Here is a 25,354-nt window from a genome sequence, read left to right on the forward strand (position 1 = left end):
CTCAGCAAGTAACAAGTGGGTGATGTGATGCAAGTCCGGAGTGTTTACATGTAGCTACAGCTAGCTGAACAGGTGAGTTGAATGTAATCGTTGACATTATAACACTGAACGACTAGCGTAATTCAGCTTTTAGCTAGCTCGCTGGTGGTCACCGCTAAACGGCTAGCCAGCCTAGTACTTCTAGCTATAATTACGAAAGACTGAAGTTGGCTTTCTATAATCTTCCATGTTGATTTGTTTGGAATGTGGTTATTTTTTGGGGTAAACATTATCAAGCTTTGGAGCCGCAGGAATTTTGGATGGCATTGGCGGTAAGCTAGTTGAAGCTAAGTGGTCTACGCTAGTTAGCTTCGCAAGTACTTTCAAAATACGACAGGACAGGAGGCTAGTCAAGTGGTTTGATTCAGACGGTAGTCTAGATGCTGAAGTACTCTTGGTTAAGAAGATTGTATCTGTCCCCAGTTATTTAAATGTAAGTTTCCAGGTTTGTTTGGTAGGTTGGCAGGTAAGTTATTGTAATGGCTACTACTTTGTTAACTTGCGATAATCGAGGGTCAATTTTGTAAAAGAGAGGGTTGGGTTTCTAGATGGCGTTTGTGAGCCAGGGTTTTCCTGTCACACCACATGAAGATAAATATGCATAATGGGCTTGGACACTGAGATTTGAACCCAAGTTTTCTCATAGTGCACACAACCCCGCAGACTGCAGTAAACCATAGTAGTGCAAGGTGTGTTTTAAAGCGGTTGAACACTTGACACCTTTTCGCTCTGTCCTGATTGACTTCAGAGAGGAGTCTGAACTGGGCAGTACAATGACAGTTTTGAATGATTTCCAGACAGAAAGAAAAAGAAAAACGATTTTCAAATCATCCGCAACTCGGCTGCATGATCTCAAAAAGGGATTCAGTTTTTCCATCAACTTTTGGCTAACGAGAACTAGGCAACACAGACATCAAATTAAGAAAATATGGATTTTAACCTCATACTCAAACAAATTTGTCACTTATGAAAAATAGATGTAGGTTAGGTCGAGTCTAACTCACGGGTATGAAAGACCAGACACCAAGCCCGCCCTCAGTGTTGATCGCCCACGATAACACAGTCTCTGACCTAAACCCGGTTTGCATCTTTGGCTCCAGAAAATGTGCTGTGAGCCGTTGGCTCCTCTGTGGTCACGAGGGAGGAGAGGTTTCCCTCCTCTGGGTGGGAGGCCTCCACGACTGGTCACAAGGCACATTCTTCAGGGTTTCACTCCAACATCTGATAGCTGCAGTCAGAGATGGGGGTGGAGTGATGCCACCTCCATCCTAGCCTGCCTCACCATGATTCCAGCCAGAGGCCATGTTAGACCCTGCCCTGACCACAGGCTATGTTAGACCCTGCCCTGGCTCTGCTGCTTTGGAAACATAATGGCATCATCGTTCTTGCGATTTCTCAAGATGACGCTGATATCTGCATCTGAAGTCCTGTTTATGCAACGCAAAGAAGTGAGTAGCTCGTTATGGAATAGGAGACTAAGTGTTTTTACTGTACAGCTCCTCAGTGGACTGATTGGATCCTGGCATCTTTCTTTCCAGCGAAGGAAATATGAGAGTGGAGGCTTACTGCTTACATGCTTACTGTTTACTTCTGTGTAGTGAACATTCGTTTGAAGGACAACATTACAAACTATTCCTGACCTGGTATTGATCTTCCAAGTCAATGCAGGTTAAAAGTTATGTGACGGCTGTGTACCTTTTAAAATTCTCTCTCAAATGATTCATGTCATAACAACCACATCCAGGTTTCATATTGACTGCTTTCAGTAACAGGCTAAATCTCATCTGTGCTGGAAAGTACCGTAGTGTCTTTCATATCAAACCAATCACGCTGTCTGCATATTGAGTCTAATAAGACCTCTACATATGACATGATCAACTATCGTAAATCGTACTGCAAAACCTTCCATGTTGATTCCCAAAATTTGAGGAAATATTTCCCAGGTATTCTACATGAAGTCGACTCTAAGGTGTGGGATCCCTGATTCCTGGATTAACTGGACTGCTCGAATGAAGATTATTTGAGTGATATTATGTTTCTGAACAAAACAAGGCTTTGAATGGTCATAACAATACCAGGGCTATATGAAATCAATATACATTGAGTCAGTTTAATGTTCTGGTTTACAGAGTACACAGTCACCTTCCTAGTTTGTTCGTCGGAGTGCCCTTTTTTCCAACCATGATCTAAGCGAGCCCCAGAATGACCAACCCTGAAGTGGGATGGTGGGTGGTCCGTGGTCCTCCCTGCCCGACCCATAACCCCTGCTAGTGAAGATGCAGTTACGCTGTGAACCAGCTTTGGTAATCTAATTTCCGAACACACTAACAAGCTCAGCTGAGAGGCAGCTGTCTGGCAGGGGATGAGGTCTCATGCAGACAACAAGACATGCAGAAATGATGGGAAATGATGCAGAAATCAAAGGGAAAGAGAATCATTGCTGCTTGTTTTCTATCCTCACCTTCACAGGCCCATCAACTTCAGTATCTCTCTAAACTGTGCCTGCTGTGCAGCCATCATGACAGGCCTCTCTCTGTGCCCTGAGTGGACTAACAGTCTGATGGGATAGTCTGCCCCTCCCATGGTGCACCGTTAGTAGCATAAACACCTCCTCCCCTCCCCAGGAGCCAGTGTCCTAGGTCCCTATGGCTGTGGATGATGACCCAGTTAGCCTAGCCTAGCTGGATCTATCTTGTTGTTGTTATTATCAATGACCTATGCACTTTGTAAAGCTCTCTCTTGGAAGTCACTTTGAATAAAAGCGTCCGCTAAATGAATACATGTAAATTGAGCTTAAACTCCTCCCCTCCTCTCCAGGAGTCCCAGGTCCTCATGGCTGTGTATGATGAGGACCTCCTGAAGAATCCCTTCTATGCAGCGCTGGAGAAGCAGAGGCCAGACCTCTGTGTTCGAGTGGCAGAGAGCCATGGCATAGTGAGTACCAACTGGCCCTAAACTCACATATACTGGACTGATTTGTTAATGTAGCAGCCACAGTAAATGATGTGTTTATGTGACGCTAACCGTCATGTTTGTCGCTGCTTTCAGTGCTAGTTCAGACAGTCTCTGTGTCGTATAGGCTCTGTGCAGTCTGGCTGGTAACCACGTTTTATGTCTGGCTGACATAGCCTGTAAAAAGGGCTATACAAATAACCTTTTCTTTTGGATCATGTGAGTCACACACTGACACCACACCAGTTTACTTTCCCGTCATTGTGGATGGCTGTAGCCAATCACATTGTCACGGGTGTCGGTTTACAGCCAGTTTGCGTTATCATAAAAATTGTTTTGGTAAGAAGCAGAAACACATCTCAGAGTAACTACATTTTTTTCTGATCACGGTATCTGAGAAATACACAAAAAACCTTTTGTCAAAGCCAGTTTCAAGTCATGTAAAACAGTTCATTACAATATGGCGGGTCTTGTCTTTGCCGTGCCCCAGGTCCTAGTGCCCTGTCGAGGAAGCCTGACTGGCCCTGCTTCCACAGCGGCCCAGTTCAACACGTACGTTTTACAGCCTGCTGGAGAAGGATATCAGACTGTAGATGGAAAGGTAACACTCGCCTTGGTGCTCCAACAGCACAGTCGGCCATGCTAAGCATTTGGATTCTACCGTACTTCTTATAAATCAAATTCCCAAAACACTGTTGCAGTCATTTACACTATTAGTATAACGCATGTCCCACCCATGTATAATGAAACCTACAGCCCTGAGAAGAACGTGTCGTGTGTGTGTGTGTGTGTGTGTGTGTGCTGCTTGCCGTGGTCCAGGAGATCAGTATCCAGGACCGCCAGGTGAGGCTGGGGGCCGGGTTCCTGGCCCCAGCCTCCATCCCCATCCTGTTTGAGGAGACCTTCTACAACGACAAGGAGCAGAGTTATAGCATCCTGTGCATCTCCAGGCCCATCCACACAGACCAGAGCCAAGGTACCCTCGCCTGCATGGCTGGGTCAGGCAGGGTTTCACGTAGAACTGCACCTAAACCAACCTAAACCCTCAACAAAAAACTCAGGGGGAAAAATGGGAAAACCTTTAAAGGAGCAGGTCAATGAGGGATCCTCTCCTCCAGAGACAGTTGAAAGGATTTCAAAGATGCCCCCCAAAAAATGGAAATCTTTTTCACTCTTGTCCTATCACTCTCTGTGGATCTGTTTATATGTATATATCTCTACCTGCCTCTCTCTCCCCCTCATCCCTCCCTCCGGGGCGATCTCCTCCCCTCCCCCAGGCGAACAGAGTCCTGGGCCGGCGCTGCACTGTCTGAGAAATGTGGAGGACGTGAAGGACTTCCTGGGCCGCCACACGGAGAAGCTGGACAGGTTCATCTCCAGCTTCTGTCAGTCCTTCAGGGAGCAGGAGAGGAGGGGGCTACGCCACCACATTGTGAGGCCTTCGCACTCAGCCAACGGCAGTTCAACAACCTCAGCACATTCCAAATTCTAATCTCATTTTTATTTGATAGCCCTTTTTACAAGCAATGTCACAGGGATATACCCATATAACTGCGTCCAAACCAACCTTCACCTCAATCCACCACTCCCTCAGTTTACTGTTTTAATGCCTTTTTGACATTAAGGGTGACATGTAGTGAAAGACTCTTATCCCTGAATCTAATGATCCTTTATATCATATGCTGAGGCCATAAGTGTCATGTGAAGGTGTGTGTTCCAGCTGAACACAGCCTGACATGAAGGCTTCCTGTGCCCTCCCAGGACTCTGTAAACGCCCTCTACACCAAGTGTCTTCAGTGTCTGCTGAGAGACTCCCGCCTGGTGAGTACAGTCTGGATGTGAAGCTCGCCGCTGCACACCCTGTATACCCGTGAGGGAGATCTGATTGGTGGAACGGCCTGTCTTTCAGAAACTGCTGGCCAAACAGGAGCTCCAGATGACTCTCCTGAAGCAGGCGGTGGAGGTGGGCGGGGTCACACGCCTCCTCTGAGATGTTCTTTCTCCTTTATTTTTCTTTCTTCTCTCACCTGCGTTCAGCGATGTCATCTGCTCCATGTCTTCATTATTAATATTATTGTAAAAAAATGTTTTTTTGTCTTTCAGATGTATATTCATCATGGTATCCATGATTTAATATTTAACTTTGTGGGAACGCTTGAAGCCAGCCAGGTATGAAGTGTTCTGTAAGCTCCTCACGCGTGCATGGTGCTGTAGACTGTTGATGGAACAGGGAACGTGATGGTTGCACGTGCCCTGTTGACGGCTTTGCTGTTATTCTGAACCCAAACAGGATGCTGCCTTCAACAAAACCACCAGAAGCCTTCAGGACCTGCAGCTGAAAGACCTGGGCGTTAAACCTGAATTCAGGTCAGTTTCACAACCACTCGTGAACTCTACAAACCCTCAGTGGTTGGACAGTAGTCACGTCGCTCTCAGCTACGCTACTTTGACCTACAGTACTTTGACCTACAGTACTTATTATAAGCAATCTTTTTTCTCTTCTGTATTTGTGCGGCAGTATAAAAGTGCAGCGTTGAGAATTTTTTCATTTGATTATTTGTCAAAGCATGTTTGCTGTACTGTTGTGCCTGCCTTTTACCCAGTACTGTATATCTCAAGCTAACGTGTTTACCCAGTACTGTATATCTCAAGCTAACATGTTTACCCAGTACTGTATATCTCAAGCTAACATGTTTACCCAGTACTGTATATCTCAAGCTAACGTGTTTACCCAGTACTGTATATCTCAAGCTAACATGTTTACCCAGTACTGTATATCTCAAGCTAACATGTTTACCCAGTACTGTATATCTCAAGCTTACATGTTTACCCAGTACTGTATATCTCAAGCTAACATGTTTACCCAGTACTGTATATCTCAAGCTTACATGTTTACCCAGTACTGTATATCTCAAGCTAACGTGTTTACCCAGTACTGTATATCTCAAGCTAACATGTTTACCCAGTACTGTATATCTCAAGCTAACATGTTTACCCAGTACTGTATATCTCAAGCTTACATGTTTACCCAGTACTGTATATCTCAAGCTAACATGTTTACCCAGTACTGTATATCTCAAGCTTACATGTTTACCCAGTACTGTATATCTCAAGCTAACGTGTTTACCCAGTACTGTATATCTCAAGCTTACATGTTTACCCAGTACTGTATATCTCAAGCTAACGTGTTTACCCAGTACTGTATATCTCAAGCTAACATGTTTACCCAGTACTGTATATCTCAAGCTAACGTGTTTACCCAGTACTGTATATCTCAAGGTAACATGTTTTCTGTCTCCAGCATCAACATCCCTCGTGCCAAGAGGGCCCTGGGGGATCTGAACCAGTGCACCTCTCCCCTCCACAAGGTGCTCTGCCTCCGCAAGGTGGCCCTCACCATCATGCAGTCTCCCAGCCGCACAGTGTGTGTGTGTGTGTGTGTGTGTGTGTGTGTGTGTGTGTGTGTGTGTGTGTGTGTGTGTGTGTGTGTGTGTGTGTGTGTGTGTGTGTGTGTGTGTGTGTGTGTGTGTGTGTGTGTGTGTGTGTGTGTGTGTGTGTGTCACCCCCAAAGCAGTACACTGTCGTAAAGGCTGAAAGAGGTGAACAACTGTTTAAAGCATAGAAGCTCAAATAACCTTAGCTTGGCCTACTATGAATGAGGTGTTGTGTTGTGTGTGTGTGTCAGTCTGAATCCTGCACAGTCCCTCTCACTCTCTCTGTAATATGATTTACTGTTGTGGACACATGGAACAATACGGCAACTGTCACTGCTTAAATGGTTTGTCCAGAATGTTTTTCTAAGTTCTCCCTCTAGAACAACACACCTCTGTGTGTGCAGTGTGGCCTGGCCTCCAGACCCACTCTCATCATCCAATTTAGCCGCTCCCCCCCCCCCCCCGAGCAAGCAGAGCATGCTCACCAGGACCCAGAGAGTCGAGTGAGGCTGGACAGGGAGGCCCGCGTGCCACTATTGAAGGAATAGACACTAGGGGGGCAGATAGCTGAGTGGTTAGGGAATCGGGCTATTAATCAGAAGGTTGCCGGTTCGATTCCCGGCCGTGACGAATGACATTGTGTCTTTGGGCAAGGCACTTCACTCTACTTGCTTCGGGGGGGGATGTCCCTGTACTTACTGGAAGTCGCTCTGGATAAGAGCGTCTGCTAAATGACTAAATGTAATACTTGACTGTTAGCCACGGCAAGACTGAGTTTATAATAATTACAAAAGCTTTAAGCTTACTTTTTACATTTTATTAAGTAATTAGACTCTTATAACCCAAAGTGAAGTACAAATATTGCATATAGAAAGCACAGGTGAACATTACTGATCAGAAGTGCACAGTTCTACAGTGTTTCCGTAGGTCAGTCAAGAAACAGTCTGTGTTTACGATCAAAGTAACCCCATTTGAGCTAGCAGGCACTTTCCTTCAGCTTGTGCTCCTTGTGTTCCTCTGCAGTCAGCATCGAGGCAGTGTGCGCAGATGACCTGCTCTCTGTCACTCCTGTATCTACTGGTGAAGACGGAAATCCCTAATTGGTGAGTGAGAGGCCTGGTTAGGGTTAGGCCTGGTTAGGGTTAGGCCTGCTTAGAGAGGCCTGCTTAGAGAGGCCTGCTTAGAGAGGCCTGCTTAGAGAGGCCTGCTTAGAGAGGCCTGCTTAGAGGAGGCCTGCTTAGAGAGGCCTCTCTAAGCAGGCCTCTCTAAGCAGGCCTAACCCTAAGAAAGGTATTTGTTGAACCTGAAATTAGCTTGGCGTTGTTCGGGAGTGTAGCCGTGCTAACGAGCTGCCTTATTCAGGATGGCTAACCTGAGCTACATCAAGAACTTCCGCTTCAGTCAGAGTGCCAAAGACGAGCTGAGCTACTGTCTGACGTCCTTCGAGGCGGCGGTGGAGTTCATCAGCCAGGGCAACCTCCGGCAGGGCCGGCCGGTACGTACTGAGGACCCTGCCCGCGCACGTCCGTCTGTACCACACGCTCCAACCACGCCATGGACAACATGTTTTTATGTGTGCGTTAGTTGAGACACAAGAGTCTCAGACTTTTAGCATTGTATAAGGTGTGTGTGTGTGTGTTGCAGGGCTGTGGGGACCTGAATGACAAGACTGTGTTCAGACAGAAGATGAGCTTGCTCTCTCAGAATGCTGCTACCCCCATAGACTGTCTGTTTGAGGTTGAGCCCCCCTGCCCCTCCCCGTGCCCCTCCCCCCCCGCCCCCCCCCCCATTACCCTCCCCGTGCCCTCCCCCTGCCCCTCCCCATGCCCCTCCCCCTGCCCTGCCCCATGCCCCTCCCCCTGCCCCCCCCCCTGCCCTCCCCCTGCCCGTCCCCCTGCCCTCCCCATGCCCCTCCCCATGCCCCTGCCCCCCCCCCCTGCCCCCCCCTGCCCTCCCCCTGCCCCTCCCCCTGCCCTCCCCCTGCCCCCCCCCCTGCCCTCTGCCCCCTGCCCCTCCCCCTGCCCCTCCCCCTGCCCCCTCCCCCTGCCCTCCCCCTGCCCCCTGCCCCTCCCCCTGCCCCTCCCCCCTGCCCCTCCCCCTGCCCTCCCCCTGCCCTCCCCCTGCCCCTCCCCCTGCCCTCCCCCTGCCCCCTCCCCCTGCCCCTCCCCCCCTGCCCCCCCCCCTGCCCCTCCCCCTGCCCTCCCCCTGCCCCCCTCCCCCTGCCCCTCCCCCAGGGGTCATGGTGGGTTTAATGCTTGCTGTGGTTTGATGCATGTCCTCATGTAGGCCCCTTTTCTCTTCACCATAGAAAAGCAGGTGGTCAATACATTTGAGAAGCTTTCTTTTTTGAGGGGCCTGTTTTGTAATTGTATTGTGTGTGTGTGTGTGTGTGTGTGTGTGTGCGTGTGTGTGTGTGTGTGTGCAGCACATCGCCGGCGGTAACGAGGCGGAGGTGGAGCGTCTGCTGGGTGAGACTCGAGAGAGAGGAGGAGGAACTCAGGATGTGTCATCCACTCTGGCTCCTGTGACCACTGTGAGCTCCAGCTGTCTGGGTCAGTACGCACACGCACACACACATACAGTTACACACACACACACACACACACACACACATACAGTTACACACACACACACATACAGTTACACACACACACACATACAGTTACAGTTACACACACACACACACACACACCCTGACCCAAGTATACACACACACACTCACAAGAACACCTCAACCATACTATTGCTCATGAAGCACTTCTCCTTTCATGTCCCTGCGCCAGTGTCCTGGTGGGGTCACTTCCCCTTTTGTGTTGTTTGTGAAAGATTTCATTTGACTCAAATGAGCTGGAACAGGAATCCGGTGCCTGAATAGAGAACAGAAGCTGTGTTTGGTGTCTTCTGTGTGAGCTGGTGAAGTGTTGCGGCTGTAGCTGTCCGTTGTGTTGCTGCAGGCGGCTGAACGACCCCTCAGTAGTGACGGCGCCTTCTCCAGAGACGACCGAGGATACAACACCCCCTCCATGTAGCTGCTCTCTGTGGTGAGGCCCAGTCCCTCTCTCCCCCCCCAGTCCCCTCTCCCCCCCCAGTCCTCTCTCCCCCCAGCTCTCTCTTTCCCCCCAGTCCCCCTCTCCCCCCAGTCCCCTCTCCCCCCCAGTCCCCTCTCCCCCCAGTCCCTCTCTCCCCCCAGTCCCCTCTCCCCCCAGTCCCCTCTCCCCCCCAGTCCCCTCTCTCCCCCCCCCCCCAGCTCCCTCTCTCCCCCCCAGTCCCCTCCCCCCCCCAGTCCCCTCTCCCCCCAGTCCTCTCTCCCCCCCAGTCCCCTCTCCCCCCAGTCCTCTCTCCCCCCCAGTCCTCTCTCCCCCCCAGTCCCTCTCTCCCCCCCAGTCCTCTCTCCCCCCAGTCCTCTCTCCCCCCCCAAGCCCCTCTCTCCCCCCCAGTCCCCTCTCCCCCCCAGTCCTCTCTTCCCCCCCAGTCCCCCTCTCCCCCCTAGTCCCTCTCTCCCCCCCCAGTCCTCTCTCCCCCCCAGTCCTCTCTCTCCCCCCCCAGTCCTCTCTCCCCCCAGTCCCTCTCTCCCCCCCAGTCCCTCTCTCCCCCCCAAGTCCCTCTTCTCCCCCCCAGTCCCTCTCTCCCCCCCAGTCCCTCTCTCCCCCCCAGTCCCTCTCTCCCCCCAGTCCCTCTCTCCCCCCAGTCCCTCTCTCCCCCCCCAGTCCCTCTTACTCCCCCCAGTCCCTCTCTCCCCCCCCAGTCCTCTCTTCCCCCAGCTCCTCTCTCTCCCCAGTCCCTCTCTCCCCCCCAGTCCCTCTCTCCCCCCCAGTCCCTCTCTCCCCCCAGTCCCTCTCTCCCCCCCAGTCCCTCTCTCCCCCCCCAGTCCCTCTCTCCCCCCCAGTCCCCCTCTCCCCCCCAGCCCCTCTCTCTCCCAGTCCCTCTCTCCCCCCAGTTCCCTCTCCCCCCCAGTCCCCTCTCTCCCCCCCAGTCCCTCTCTCCCCCCAGTCCCTCTCTCCCCCCCAGTCCCTCTCTCCCCCCAGTTCTCTCTCCCCCCCAGTCCCTCTCTCCCCCCAGTCCCTCTCTCCCCCCCCAGTCCCTCTCTCCCCCCCAGTTCCTCTCTCCCCCCAGTCCCTCTCTCCCCCCCCAGTCCTCTCTCTCCCCACTCCCCTCTTCCCCCCCCAGTCCCCCTCTTCCCCCCCAGTCCCTCTCTCCCCCCCAGTCCCTCTCTCCCCCCCCAGTCCCTCTCTCCCCCCCAGTCCCTCTCTCCCCCCAGCCCCTCTCTCCCCCCCCAGTCCCTCTCTCCCCCCAGTCCTCTCTCCCCCCCAGTCCTCTCTCCCCCCCAGCTCCTCTCTCCCCCCCAGTCCCCCTTCCCCCCCCAGTCCTCTCTCCCCCCCAGTCCTCTCTCCCCCCCAGTCCTCTCTCCCCCATCCAGTCCCCTCAGTTCCCTACTCCCAGTCCTCTTCTCCCCCCCAGTCCTCTCTCCCCCCCAGTCCCCTCTCCCCCCAGCCCTCTCTCTCCCAGTCCTCTCTCTCCCCCCAGTCCCCTCTCCCCCCCAGTCCCCTCTCCCCCCCAGTCCCCTCTCCCCCCCAGTCCCTCTCTCCCCCCACAGCTTCTCTCTCCCCCCCAGTCCCCTCTCCCCCCCAGTCCCCTCTCCCCCCCAGTCCCCTCTCCCCCCAGTCCTCTCTCCCCCCCCAGTCCTCTCTCCCCCCAGTCCTCTCTCCCCCCAGTCCTCTCTCCCCCCCAGTCCCCCTCTCCCCCCCAGTCCCCTCTCCCCCCCAGTCCTCTCTCCCCCCCAGTCCCCTCTCCCCCCCAGCCCTCTCTCTCCCAGTCCTCTCTCCCCCCCAGTCCTCTCTCCCCCCAGTCCTCTCTCCCCCCCAGTCCCCTCCCCCCCCCAGTCCCCTCTCCCCCCCAGTCCTCTCTCCCCCCAGTCCTCTCTCCCCCCCAGTCCTCTCTCCCCCCAGTCCTCTCTCCCCCCCAGTCCTCTCTCCCCCCAGTCCTCTCTCCCCCCAGTCCTCTCTCCCCCCCAGTCCTCTCTCCCCCCAGTCCTCTCTCCCCCCCAGTCCTCTCTCCCCCCAGTCCCCTCTCCCCCCAGTCCTCTCTCCCCCCAGTCCTCTCTCCCCCCAGTCCTCTCTCCCCCCCAGTCCTCTCTCCCCCCAGTCCCCTCTCCCCCCCAGTCCCCTCTCCCCCCCAGTCCTCTCTCCCCCCCAGTCCTCTCTCCCCCCCAGTCCCCTCTCCCCCCCAGCCCTCTCTCTCCCAGTCCTCTCTCCCCCCAGTCCCCTCTCCCCCCCAGTCCCCTCTCCCCCCCAGTCCTCTCTCCCCCCAGTCCCCTCCCCCCCCCCCAGTCCTCTCTCCCCCCAGTCCTCTCTCCCCCCCAGTCCCCTCTCCCCCCAGTCCCCTCTCCCCCCCAGCCCTCTCTCTCCCAGTCCTCTCTCCCCCCAGTCCCCTCTCCCCCCCAGTCCCCTCTCCCCCCCAGTCCCCTCTCCCCCCCAGTCCTCTCTCCCCCCAGTCCTCTCTCCCCCCCAGTCCCCTCTCCCCCCCAGTCCTCTCTCCCCCCAGTCCTCTCTCCCCCCCAGTCCCCTCTCCCCCCCAGCCCTCTCTCTCCCAGTCCTCTCTCCCCCCCAGTCCTCTCTCCCCCCAGTCCTCTCTCCCCCCCAGTCCCCTCCCCCCCCCCAGTCCCCTCTCCCCCCCAGTCCTCTCTCCCCCCCAGTCCTCTCTCCCCCCAGTCCTCTCTCCCCCCCAGTCCTCTCTCCCCCCAGTCCTCTCTCCCCCCCAGTCCTCTCTCCCCCCAGTCCTCTCTCCCCCCAGTCCTCTCTTCCCCCCCAGTCCTCTCTCCCCCCAGTCCTCTCTCCCCCCCAGTCCTCTCTCCCCCCAGTCCCCTCTCCCCCCCAGTCCTCTCTCCCCCCAGTCCTCTCTCCCCCCCAGTCCTCTCTCCCCCCAGTCCCCTCTCCCCCCAGTCCTCTCTCCCCCCCAGTCCTCTCTCCCCCCCAGTCCCCTCTCCCCCCCAGCCCTCTCTCTCCCAGTCCTCTCTCCCCCCAGTCCCCTCTCCCCCCCAGTCCCCTCTCCCCCCCAGTCCTCTCTCCCCCCAGTCCCCTCCCCCCCCCAGTCCTCTCTCCCCCCCAGTCCTCTCTCCCCCCCAGTCCCCTCTCCCCCCCAGCCCTCTCTCTCCCAGTCCTCTCTCCCCCCAGTCCTCTCTCCCCCCCCCAGTCCTCTCTCCCCCCCAGCCCTGTCTCCTCCTGTCTGCCCTCACCCCCCTGCCGTCTACCCCTGTCAGCCTCCAGACTGTCTCCTCTAACGCCAGTCCTCTGCTCCTGCAGGTCAGTCTGGATTGATCGACCTGCTGGTGTCGAAGGGAGCGTTGGTCAACGCTACAGACTACCATGCCCTCACGCCCCTGCACCTGTCCTGTCAGAAGGGCTACCAGGGGGTCACGGTGAGGGAATGACTAAACCTGGATGGACACAAGATAAAACAAGGATGCATTCTTCTTTGGCAGAACATTAATTTGTTGTTGTTTAATCCTCCCTTACTTCTCTCTCTCTCTCTCTCTCTCTCTCTGTCTCTGTCTCTGTCTCTCTCTGTCTCTCTCTCTCCCCCCTGTCTCTCCCTGTCTCTCCCTCCTCCCTGTCTCTCCCTCCCCTCTCCCCCTGTCTCTGTCCAGCTGCTGCTCCTGCACTACAAGGCCAACACAGAGGCTCAGGACAACAATGGGAACAGCCCCCTGCACCTGGCCTGTATGTACGGCCACGAGGATGTGAGTGGACACACCCCGCTTCCTGCTTCCTGTCCAGTCACATCCCAACACATCCTGTACTGCTCTCCTAACTCCTCCTGCTTGGTTCCCCAGTGCGTCAAGGCGCTGGTGTATTACGACCTCCACACCTGCCGCCTCAACATCCAGAACGAGAAGGGAGACACGTGTGTGCATGTGTGTGCTCGCTGGGGCTACGAGGGCGTCCTCCAGGTGCTGCTGGAGAACGGAGCCAGCACGGACATCTGCAACAAGGCCAGGGAATCCCCCCTGCACTGCGCGCTGAACTCCAAGGTCAGGAAGAGGGCCGCGCCGCTTCGGTAGACGCTGCCTCGGTAGAGGCTGCCTCGGTAGAGGCTGCCTCGGTAGAGGCTGCCTCGGTAGACGCTGCCTCGGTAGACGTTGTCTCGGTAGACGCTGCCTCCGAGCGCTGCTTCGGTAGATGCTGCCTCGGTAGACGCTGCCTCGGTAGACGCTGCTTCGGTAGACGCTGCCTCGGTAGACGCTGCCTCGGTAGACGCTGCCTCGGTAGACGCTGCCTCGGTAGACGCTGCCTCGGTAGACGCTGCCTCGGTAGACGCTGCCTCGGTAGACGCTGCCTCGGTAGACGCTGCCTCGGTAGACGCTGCCTCGGTAGACGCTGCCTCGGTAGACGCTGCCTCGGTAGACGCTGCCTCGGTAGACGCTGCCTCAGTAGACGCTGCCTCAGTAGACACTGCCTCAGTAGACGCTAGCTGGTGTTTTGTGTCAGTAGACGGTTCTGAATTGGTGTTTCGTTAGATGGGATGGAAGATGACCTTATATGGCCAATCTTTGTTTAGTTTTGTTGTCTATGCAATAGTCAGTTTGGACTGGGGATTATGTGAAATGGTTGTTTGATCAAAATGTCCAGATTGTGAATTAGTATATGTTGCACAGATTGTGAATTAGTATAATTTGCACATGAATAGGAATTACTGGAACAAATGTTATGTCAGGATTTTATGTCATTTGTGTATTAAAGCTGTTAAGCTGACTTGAAACAGGAATTCCAAAGTGATGGACTCAGTGTGGGAAAATAGCAGCCCAACTGATGTCTGATCCTGTTACACAAGCCTTGTGCTACTGCCTCACTGTGCTGCTGCCTCACTGTGCTGCTGCCTCACTGTGCTGCTGCCTCACTGTGCTGCTGCCTCACTGTGCTGCTGCCTCACTGTGCTGCTGCCTCACTGTGCTGCTGCCTCACTGTGCTGCTGCCTCACTGTGCTGCTGCCTCACTGTGCTGCTGCCTCACTGTGCTGCTGCCTCACTGTGCTGCTGCCTCACTGTGCTGCTGCCTCACTGTGCTGCTGCCTCACTGTGCTACTGCCTCACTGTGCTGCTGCCTCACTGTGCTGCTGCCTCACTGTGCTGCTGCCTCACTGTGCTGCTGCCTCACTGTGCTGCTGCCTCACTGTGCTACTGCCTCACTGCCTCACTGTGCTGCTGCCTCACTGTGCTACTGCCTCACTGTGCTGCTGCCTCACTGTGCTGCTGCCTCACTGTGCTGCTGCCTCACTGTGCTGCTGTGCTACTGCCTCACTGTGCTGCTGCCTCACTGTGCTACTGCCTCACTGTGCTGCTGCCTCACTGTGCTGCTGCCTCACTGTGCTACTGTGCTACTGCCTCACTGTGCTGCTGCCTCACTGTGCTGCTGCCTCACTGTGCTGCTGCCTCACTGTGCTACTGTGCTACTGCCTCACTGTGCTACTGCCTCACTGTGCTGCTGCCTCACTGTGCTACTGCCTCACTGTGCTGCTGCCTCACTGTGCTACTGCCTCACTGTGCTGCTGCCTCACTGTGCTGCTGCCTCACTGTGCTGCTGCCTCACTGTGCTGCTGCCTCACTGTGCTGCTGCCTCACTGTGCTGCTGCCTCACTGTGCTGCTGCCTCACTGTGCTACTGCCTCACTGTGCTGCTGCCTCACTGTGCTGCTGCCTCACTGTGCTGCTGCCTCACTGTGCTGCTGCCTCACTGTGCTGCTGCCTCACTGTGCTACTGCCTCACTGTGCTACTGCCTCACTGTGCTGCTGCCTCACTGTGCTGCTGCCTCACTGTGCTGCTGCCTCACTGTGCTGCTGCCTCACTGTGCTGCTGCCTCACTGTGCTGCTGCCTCACTGTGCTGCTGCCTCACTGTGCTGCTGCCTCACTGTGCTACTGCCTCACTGTGCTGCTGCCTCACTGCCTCACTGTGCTGCTGCCTCACTGTGCTACTGCCTCACTGTGCTGCTGCCTCACTGCCTCACTGTGCTGCTGCCTCACTGTGCTGCTGCCTCACTGGGCTACTGCCTCGCTGTGCTGCTGCCTCACTGCCTCACTGTGCTGCTGCCTCACTGTGCTGCTGCCTCACTGTGCTGTTGCCTCACTGTGCTGCTGCCTCACTGTGCTACTGCCTCACTGTGCTACTGTGCTACTGCCTCACTGTGCTGCTGCCTCACTGTGCTGCTGCCTCACTGTGCTGCTGCCTCACTGCCTCACTGTGCTGCTGCCTCACTGTGCTGCTGCCTCACTGTGCTGCTGCCTCACTGTGCTGCTGCCTCACTGTGCTACTGCCTCACTGTGCTGCTGCCTCACTGTGCTGCTGCCTCACTGTGCTGCTGCCTCACTGTGCTGCTGCCTCACTGTGCTACTGCCTCACTGTGCTGCTGCCTCACTGCCTCACTGTGCTGCTGCCTCACTGTGCTGCTGCCTCACTGTGCTACTGCCTCACTGTGCTGCTGCCTCACTGTGCTACTGCCTCACTGTGCTGCTGCCTCACTGCCTCACTGTGCTGCTGCCTCACTGTGCTGCTGCTTCACTGTGCTGCTGCCTCACTGGGCTACTGCCTCGCTGTGCTGCTGCCTCACTGCCTCACTGTGCTGCTGCCTCACTGTGCTGCTGCCTCACTGGGCTGCTGCCTCACTGGGCTACTGCCTCGCTGTGCTACTGCCTCACTGTGCTGCTGCCTCACTGCCTCACTGTGCTGCTGCCTCACTGTGCTACTGCCTCACTGTGCTGCTGCCTCACTGCCTCACTGTGCTGCTGCCTCACTGTGCTGCTGCTTCACTGTGCTGCTGCCTCACTGGGCTACTGCCTCGCTGTGCTGCTGCCTCACTGCCTCACTGTGCTGCTGCCTCACTGTGCTGCTGCCTCACTGGGCTGCTGCCTCACTGGGCTACTGCCTCGCTGTGCTACTGCCTCACTGTGCTGCTGCCTCACTGCCTCACTGTGCTGCTGCCTCACTGTGCTACTGCCTCACTGTGCTGCTGCCTCACTGCCTCACTGTGCTGCTGCCTCACTGTGCTGCTGCCTCACTGGGCTACTGCCTCGCTGTGCTGCTGCCTCACTGCCTCACTGTGCTGCTGCCTCACTGTGCTGCTGCCTCACTGTGCTGTTGCCTCACTGTGCTGCTGCCTCACTGCCTCGCTATGCTGCTGCCTCGCTGTGCTGCTGCCTCGCTGTGCTGCTGCCTCACTGCCTCGCTATGCTGCTGCCTCACTGTGCTGCTGCCTCGCTGTGCTGCTGCCTCACTGCCTCGCTATGCTGCTGCCTCACTGGGCTGCTGCCTCACTGGGCTGCTGCCTCAACTAATGCTTTTTCTTTTCTGAGGTGTACTAAATTTGTATTTATTTAATGTTTATTTCAGGCGCAATGGCCCATACACGAAAACATTACATACAAGAGACATGAATCTACTTATCTAGAAATGCAAGTGTTCAAGTGTTTGTTTGTCCAGGACCAGGAGTTTCTAACTTTCAGGGGTTTCTCTGTTGCAGATTCTGACTCTGTTGGAGTCGACGCGCAATGGAACCCATCAAACAGAGAGAAATACTGTAGGTCACATCTTTTAATGGTTTTAGGTTTTCATTTTGTGGACCTATCAGGTTTAGGGATCATTATCCATCAAATGCAGTGAGAATGAGTTATGACTAGTTAGACTACTCATAGCGTGTGTGCAGGAAGGAGTGTAGGATGCATGTGATAGTGTTGGAACTGGTCCCAGTGTGATGTAGCTCTCTGTCGCCCCCCGGTGGCCAGTCCCCAGGTCGCTCACCCCCAGACTCAGATTCCGGCAGCCGGCGCTCGTCCCAGTCCAGCTGCTCCTCCTTCAGCCCTGACGCCCAGCCGGAGGGAGACAGGAGCCGCCAGCGGCAGGTAGGAACCCTGCTGGGGGGAACCCTGCTGGGGGGAACTCTGCTGGGGGGAACCCTGCTGGGGGGAACTCTGCTGGGGGGAACCCTGCTGGGGGAACCCTGCTGGGGGGAACCCTGCTGGGGGGAACCCTGCTGGGGGGAACCCTGCTGGGGGAACCCTGCTGGGGGGAACCCTGCTGGGGGAACCCTGCTGGGGGAACCCTGCTGGGGGAACCCTGCTGGGGGGAACCCTGCTGGGGGGAACCCTGCTGGGGGAAAACCTGCTGGGGGGAACCCTGCTGGGGGAACCCTGCTGGGGGGAACCCTGCTGGGGGGAACCCTGCTGGGGGGAACCCTGCTGGGGGGAACCCTGCTGGGGGGAACCCTGCTGGGGGGAACCCTGCTGGGGGGAACTCTGCTGGGGGAACTTTCCTGTGTGTAAAAACACATCAGTTATTTGGAAAAAGTATGTATTTTTTTCGACTCTCTTTAATGTGCAGGTAGAGAAGCTGCTTCGCGCTGTTGCCGATGGCGACATAGAGATGGTGAGTCTTACTGGCTGTAAACCTCTAACACAGCACTGAGTTGTTCCAACACCCCTAACAAACCGTGTGTTTGTGCGTGGTGTGTGTGTGTAGGTGCGCTACCTTCTGGAGTGGGTGGATGAGGACGAGGAGGAGGAGGCTGCAGAGATGCTCTCTCAGACAGAGCTGTGTCATCCCCTGTGCCAGTGCCCACGCTGTGCCCCCACTCAGAAGGTCTGATATATGACACACATCAGTGCGTGACGAGGTGTGTGTGTGTGTGTGTGTGTGACTCCTGCCTGTGCCCCCAGCTGGCCTGCCTGCAGGCTGGAGGTGTGGGTGTGAACAGCAGCAGCGTGGACGGCTTCACCCCCCTCCACGTGGCTGCCCTGCACGGCCACGCCTCCCTGGTCACCCTGCTGGCACGCCACGGAGCCAACGTCAACGGCCGCAACCGCCACGGAGCCACGCCCCTCCACCTGGCCAGCCAGAACAGCCACACTCAGGTGGGAGGAAGACCTGCTGGTTATCACAGGACTGGGGACACTCGCTGGTTATCACAGGGCTGGGGGCGCTCGCTGGTTATCACAGGGTTGGGGATAACCTGCTGGTTATCACAGGGCTGGGGACGCTCGCTGGTTATCACAGGGCTGGGGACGCTCGCTGGTTATCACAGGGTTGGGGATAACCTGCTGGTTATCACAGGGCTGGGGATAACCTGCTGGTTATCACGGGGTTGGGGACACTCGCTGGTTATCACAGGGTCGGGGATAACCTGCTGGTTATCACAGGGCTGGGGACACTCGCTGGTTATCACAGGGTCGGGGATAACCTGCTGGTTATCACTGGGTGTAGAAAACCAGATCATCCCATTGACAATATTTGTGTTTCATGAAACCAGCATCTGTGGTTATAATATAATTCACTAAGTTAGCTGGCAAGCTAAAGGAAGCTGCTTATTACTTAGTCAGTGTAAATGTCAGGTCAACCTGGTTAGTCATTAGATCTACCTCAGCTTTAATACTCACCTTAGTGGAAGAGATCCTTGGTGGAGCCGTGGGGTCAGAGGTCAACTGGAGCTGAAGAAGAAGAGATCTCTAGCATGGCAGCAGTGAGACGCTGACCCTGCATTCTCCTGAACAGTCCTGTTGATGCACGCTGGTGCCCATGTGACGTGGGGAGCGTGTTGTTGCTAGGGAATGATGATGATGATGATGATGATGATGCTGTGTTGCAGGTAGTGACATCACTGCTGGAGTGCAATGCCAAGCTGAACAAGAAGGATCACTATGGCAACACCCCTTTGATCCAGGCTTGTCTCAGAGGTCACCTGGACACCGCAGTCCTGCTCATCCAGGTACACACACACATAACCCTGTGTAGAGTGACTGTGTCCCTGTGTAGAGTGACTGTGTCTCCCTGTGTACACTGACTGTTTCCCTGTGTAGAGTGACTGTGTCTCCCTGTGTAGAGTGACTGTCTCCCTGTGTCGAGTCACTGTGTCGAGTGACTGTCTCCCTGTGTAGAGTGATGCAGTGGTGAACCTGGCTAACCAGCAGGGGAACACAGCGCTGCATGAGGCAGTGAGGGTGGGCCACCTGGCGCTGGTGGAGCAGCTGCTGCAGGCTGGAGCCCTGGTCCACCTGAGGAACAACAGGCAGAGGACCCCCCTGGACTGTGCCCAGGAGACAGGCGGCAAGGTAACACACACATACACACATGGCCATTACATTCTAAACACCAGATAAAGCTACGTGTCTCAGACAAGAGATATCAAATGTAACTTTTGTTTCATTTTTCATTATTTTTTAAGAACACTGAAATCCTGAGGATTCTTCAGAAAGCGTCTGGACTCTCCCCCGACGCAGAGCCAATCAAACTGCTATCTGTGCCAAAGGGCACTCTGGGTAAGACTGCTTCCTACCAGTTACTGTTGCTATGATGCCATTTCCTGTCTCAATGTGGCAGTAGAAATGGATCAACACTATAGGGAACAGGGACCCTGGTAGCTCACCCGATAAGTGCTATCGTACAACCTTGTTGTTTTGTCTCTCCAGCTCATTCGTTGGTCCAGAGACTGAAGCCCCAGGACCAGGAGCAGGCCAGGCGGCAGAAGCTGGCTCAGTCCCTCAGCAGGTGGGCCAGCGCTCTGCAGCAAGCGCTCCTCCCGTCTCACTCACTTCTTTCAGTTTGGGAGCTGATATAAGGTTACTTTTACAATGTGGCAAGGCAATGTAGCCGAGGTAGATTGGTTAAACTAGAGTCTTAAAGGGGTCATTGACTGGGTTTTTGGGGTATTTCACACTGTTCCTTAACCCGTTAATTAGTAGCGTCACGTATATGTGATCGTTCGAAAGCGGGCCCCACAGAGTACCGTCACACGTGATTCTGAACATCCCAACCGACTATTTTCCGATAGACAAAAACTATATGACAAACGCTATAGTATGGCTTCAAAATTTACAATTAGGAGGCTAACAAGTAACACTAGCAGGTAGGAGCATTGCTACGAGTATTATGCTAGGTTGCTAGGTAACGGAAGCTAACTAAAGCTAGCTAGCTTTCGTTTTGAAAAAAGAACTCACTCTGGTGGCAGCGTCGGTAATATTTAGAACTCACTCCTCTAAAGGTTAAGGTCTCCAATAGGTTATGTAACATTGGTTGGGCTGAAAATGGCCCTGGTACTGTTCTATGAGCCCTGATGCATCCTGTGAAATATGAAACGCTAGGTTTTCTCCTTTTATGGTATGCTCATGAATATATAGAGGAGCTGCGAGCTGATTGGTTGGTTTACAACAAGTGAAGCTGCGGAGCAAAGACGCAACACGGCCAACAGCAGCACTCACTGAAACACCTGTTGTCTACACAACACCGTTTTCAACAGATTGACTAGATATAATTTCAAATGATAAATCAAAACAAAATCATCACACATTCTACCGATGCTAGATACAGGCAGGATACGTTAGCATTGCTAATAACTGTTAGCAACAACATCATACTACAGCTTGCGGTTGTGATGAACATAAGGTCGGAACAGCACCTCTTTTCAGCAACAGCTTCATAGCAAATCCTGCTTTACATTGTCCCAGGTTTTCAAAACTGTCCTCGGTGAAATGGTTCGAGCCAATATGTAATTGAGGGTCGAACTGCACAGGGATCTTCTCATAGACAAACATCACAGCCCATAGAGTGTTTGGTTCCTTAGGAAGACTCTGAAAAGTGTCAGCATTCCCTGTACAGCCTGGAACGCTGCATTTACGATGGTCCATTTTCAATATCCTTTAAAAACGTCCAAACTTTCTCCTTTCTAATCCCTGTGGAAGTACCCAGAGCAGCGTGCAGCTAAACTAGTGTCTGAGATCCTGGGCCAGAACACCAGAGGGCTGGTCTGTATGTAAATGTTGGGGCGTGACAAAGGTGATGCTACATTTGTGACGTCACAAATTCAGCTTTTTTGAAACTGATCGTTTTACAGCTGCAGTTTGCAAGTTGTGGGATTTAGATGGGAAAGAGGTGTCGATGGACTTTGAGGTTCACTGCATGTACATTTTACCCACCGAACTGTCGTTATTCAACTATGACAAGGTAAAATCGTTTTTGCAATCCATGACTCCTTTAACCTATATATGCGTCTTAAACTCACCTCAAATATGTAACAGGCCACCCGTGCCAGCGAAGAGCTGGCTTTTCGTTGGTGTAGCTGATATTGTCAGTGCTTGAGATGTTGGAGGCGGCGGGTTCGATCCTGAGTCAGGGTGAATGTCGGCCCAGTGTACCTCCGACGGGGGCGTGGCCCTTTTGACATGATCACAGACCGCTTCTTCAGTCCGACAGTAACACTGTTAGAACTGACCCTCCTGATTGCGGATCAGTATTTACACCTCGCTGTGGAGAACAGCGTCTGGGTAAAGTGATGTGAATGACGTTTGTTTTTAGGATCCAGCATATGAAGAAAGGTCTTCCCAGAGAGAGAAGTGTTCCCTCTCTGCCCTCCGCTGCTCGCCCTCAGGTACCCTCAAACCCTCACCCCTCACACCCCTCACCTCTCCCTCAAACCCACACCCCTCCCACCCTTCACCTCTCCCTTACACCCTCACCTCTCCCACACCCCTCACCCCACCCCCACCCTGTGATCTGCTGTTGTTGTTTGTAGCAAAACTTATAAGGTTACGTGCTAGTTTTCATATTTGGATGCAAGCCAGCTGATATCTGGTCCTCCGGGCGTCCATCCCGGTGTGTTGTTCCCCAGGAGGTTGATGGCCGAGGGGAGAGAAGCAGGCTGAGGAGGGGGGAGACCCTGGAGAGCTGCGGGCCCTTCAGCCGGTCAGGGAGCCCTGTGCAGGGGGCCGGAGAGAGGGCAGGAGAGAGGGCAGGAGACAGGGCCAGACCCCTGGGTCGGTGTCACACCGTGGACCCTGAGATGCCTCCCTCCCCACACTGGGGAATCCATGCACGTGACCCCCTTGTGCAGGACAGGCAAACAGATGGTGGCAGTGTGGTCCAGACCCTCACACCTGAGGAGCTGTCTGTTATGAGCCCGTCCAGCCAGACCCTTCACACTGACGTCACTGACAGCCCCATTGAGCTCTGTCTTACAGACACTCCCAACAAACCCTCTCATACAGACACACCCAACGAACCCTTTCATACAGACACACCCAACGAACCCTCTCTCACACCCAACGAACCCTCTCTCACACTCAACGAACCCTCTCATACCGACACACCCAACAAACCCTCTCATTCACCCAACGAACCCTCTCATTCACCCAACGAACCCTCTCATACACCCAACGAACCCTCACATACCGACACACCCAAGGAACCCTCACATACCGACACACCCAACGAACCCTCTCATACACCCAATGAACCCTCTCATACACCCAACGAACCCTCTCATACCGACACACCCAACGAACCCTCTCATTCACCCAACAAACCCTCTCATACACCCAACGAACCCTCACATACCGACACACCCAACGAACCCTCACATACCGACACACCCAACGAACCCTCTCATACACCCAATGAACCCTCTCATACACCCAACGAACCCTCTCATACCGACACACCCAACGAACCCTCTCACACACCCAACAAACCCTCTCTCACACCCAACGAACCCTCTCTCATACCCAACGAACCCTCTCTCATACCCAACGAACCCTCTCTCATACCCAACGAACCCTCTCTCATACCCAACGAACCCTCTCTCATACCCAACAAACCCTCTCACACACCCAACGAACCCTCACATACCGACACACCCAACGAACCCTCTCTCACACCCAACGAACCCTCTCTCACACCCAACGAACCCTCTCTCACACCCAACGAACCCTCTCATACACCCAACGAACCCTCTCATACAGACACACCCAACGAACCCTCTCATACAGACACACCCAACGAACCCTCTCATACAGACACACCCAACGAACCCTCTCATACAGACACACACAACGAACCCTCTCATACAGACACACCCAACGAACCCTCTCTCACACCCAACGAACCCTCTCCCACACCCAACGAACCCTCTCTCACACCCAACGAACCCTCTCTCACACCCAACGAACCCTCTCTCACACCCAACGAACCCTCTCTCACACCCAACGAACCCTCTCTCACACCCAACAAACCCTCTCTCACACCCAACGAACCCTCTCTCACACCCAACGAACCCTCTCATACAGACACACCCAACGAACTCTCACATACAGACACACCCAACGAACTCTCACATACCGACACACCCAACGAACCCTCTCACACACCCAACGAACACTCTCATACACCCAACGAACCCTCACATACCGACACACCCAACGAACCCTCTCTCACACCCAACGAACCCTCTCTCACACCCAACGAACCCTCTCTCACACCCAACGAACCCTCTCATACAGACACACCCAACGAACTCTCTCATACCGACACACCCAACGAACCCTCTCATACCGACACACCCAACAAACCCTCTCATACCGACACACCCAACGAACCCTCTCTCACACCCAACGAACCCTCTCTCACACCCAACGAACCCTCTCTCACACCCAACGAACCCTCCCCTACACACACACCCTACCAGCCCTCTGACACACAACTAACCAGGGAGCCCCTTCCCCCTAACACACCCAGCAACATGAACGGAGAGGGAGAGGGAGAGGAAGAGGAAGACGTTCTCTCGTTCTCTGACCACACTGTGTGGAACTGGCAGGAGAACCCACCCAAAGAAAAGGAAGACTTGGTGTCAGAGACGGCCTGAGGAACCAAGCCTGCAGGAGTACCAGGGCCAACATGGTCGCCTGGTTTAGGGAACTGCTTAGGAAGGACCTCAGTTTCTCTGGCATCAATTTTCAAAGCACTTTTTTCTTCATTGTTTCTTCCTTCACAAAAAAGGGATGCAAAACATGGTCATTAAACTCCATACAAACGTCACTTTGATTTTGTAGTTTTGTTTTGTTGCTCGCCTATGACAGACTGTACTGTACACAATATTTTAACAGTGTTGTGACGTGATGTCACTTACACTATGAAAATAATGCTTGTCTTAAACTGTGGTTTGTAGCATAGATTTTTTTTATTTCATAAACAGTCTGTTTATTTGATTGATTGGCCTTAGATTTTCACCTAGTCCTAATATTTGATTTCATGTTTTGGTTGCATTTGTTTACATTACACTACTCAAGGTTTATTTTGTTTTAATTTTAACATTTAAGGCATGTGACCTCCAGAATAGTGGCATTTTGATGCCTGTGTTTAGAAAGGTAAACATTTAATCCCAGTGAATGTAAAAGATAATTGTAGCAAGTGACACTTACAGCACAAAATGCACATCTGTTCAGTATGCAAGTAGGTTGTATTACAATGCATCTGATGTCTGATAAAATTCTGAACTCCTAGTCTTTCACCTGTAGACCTGTGTGGCACCTTGAAACAGAGACACGTCTCTTACCTTTAAAACAAAAAACTGAAGCATTTAGTATTTAGTTGTGGATGTCCCACATATCTTTGACTTTAAAACACTGTCCTGTCTGTTGCCTGTGATGCTCCTGTTCCACACAGCTCATCCTGGTTCTCTGTGGAACATCCCTGTGACAACACCCTTGTTTCCCATCCACAGTCTTAAATCTCTTCACACAGTGATGTTGTTGTTGTTGTTGGGACATTTTGCCAAGAAGCTCATTCAGTAAAATCATTAGTGTCCAGACAAGCATCAGCTTTTTGTCTTTTTTTCAAGATTGCTATTTTGGTAAAACGACCTTGCAAGTTCAATCACCATGTCTAATAATCGTAATTATTTTTGTACTACAGTGTTTCATTTTTATGTTTGAAGATACAGTGAATGTGCCTTATTTAATTCATGTGAAAATAATCTGTTAATAAACTCACTATCAAAAGACTTAACTCTCAGTGTCGTTATTTGCTGTATGAGTTTTTATGTAAATTGAAGAGTTATATCTGGTTGATTTATTTTGCTTGACTGTATGTATTCTTTTTTTTTTTTTTATCTGTTTTCAAAACTC

General features: G+C 53.6%; 1 protein-coding gene across 1 annotated transcript; it reads left to right on the forward strand.

Annotated features, from left to right (window-relative positions):
- Positions 1-104: 104 nt before the first annotated feature.
- On the forward strand, positions 105-25,228 carry ankrd27 (ankyrin repeat domain 27 (VPS9 domain)). The gene is given in 34 exon segments (XM_084672213.1): positions 105-1,487; positions 2,857-2,973; positions 3,482-3,592; positions 3,811-3,967; positions 4,269-4,423; positions 4,753-4,812; positions 4,901-4,954; positions 5,095-5,160; positions 5,282-5,358; positions 6,293-6,425; positions 7,460-7,489; positions 7,491-7,528; positions 7,788-7,920; positions 8,070-8,162; positions 8,851-8,913; positions 8,915-8,944; positions 8,946-8,977; positions 9,380-9,413; positions 9,416-9,439; positions 9,442-9,466; positions 12,725-12,840; positions 13,069-13,161; positions 13,255-13,452; positions 16,933-16,989; positions 17,195-17,311; positions 17,790-17,834; positions 17,928-18,047; positions 18,125-18,319; positions 19,051-19,170; positions 19,340-19,513; positions 19,627-19,720; positions 19,871-19,949; positions 21,753-21,825; positions 22,066-25,228. Coding segments are annotated over 34 exon segments (5,019 nt in total). The 5' UTR covers positions 105-1,409; the 3' UTR covers positions 24,094-25,228.
- Positions 25,229-25,354: the final 126 nt, after the last annotated feature.

The sequence above is a fragment of the Hypomesus nipponensis genome, chromosome 14, assembly GCF_054491055.1.
Source record: "Hypomesus nipponensis isolate SF chromosome 14, ASM5449105v1, whole genome shotgun sequence".
Lineage (NCBI taxonomy): Eukaryota > Metazoa > Chordata > Actinopteri > Osmeriformes > Osmeridae > Hypomesus > Hypomesus nipponensis.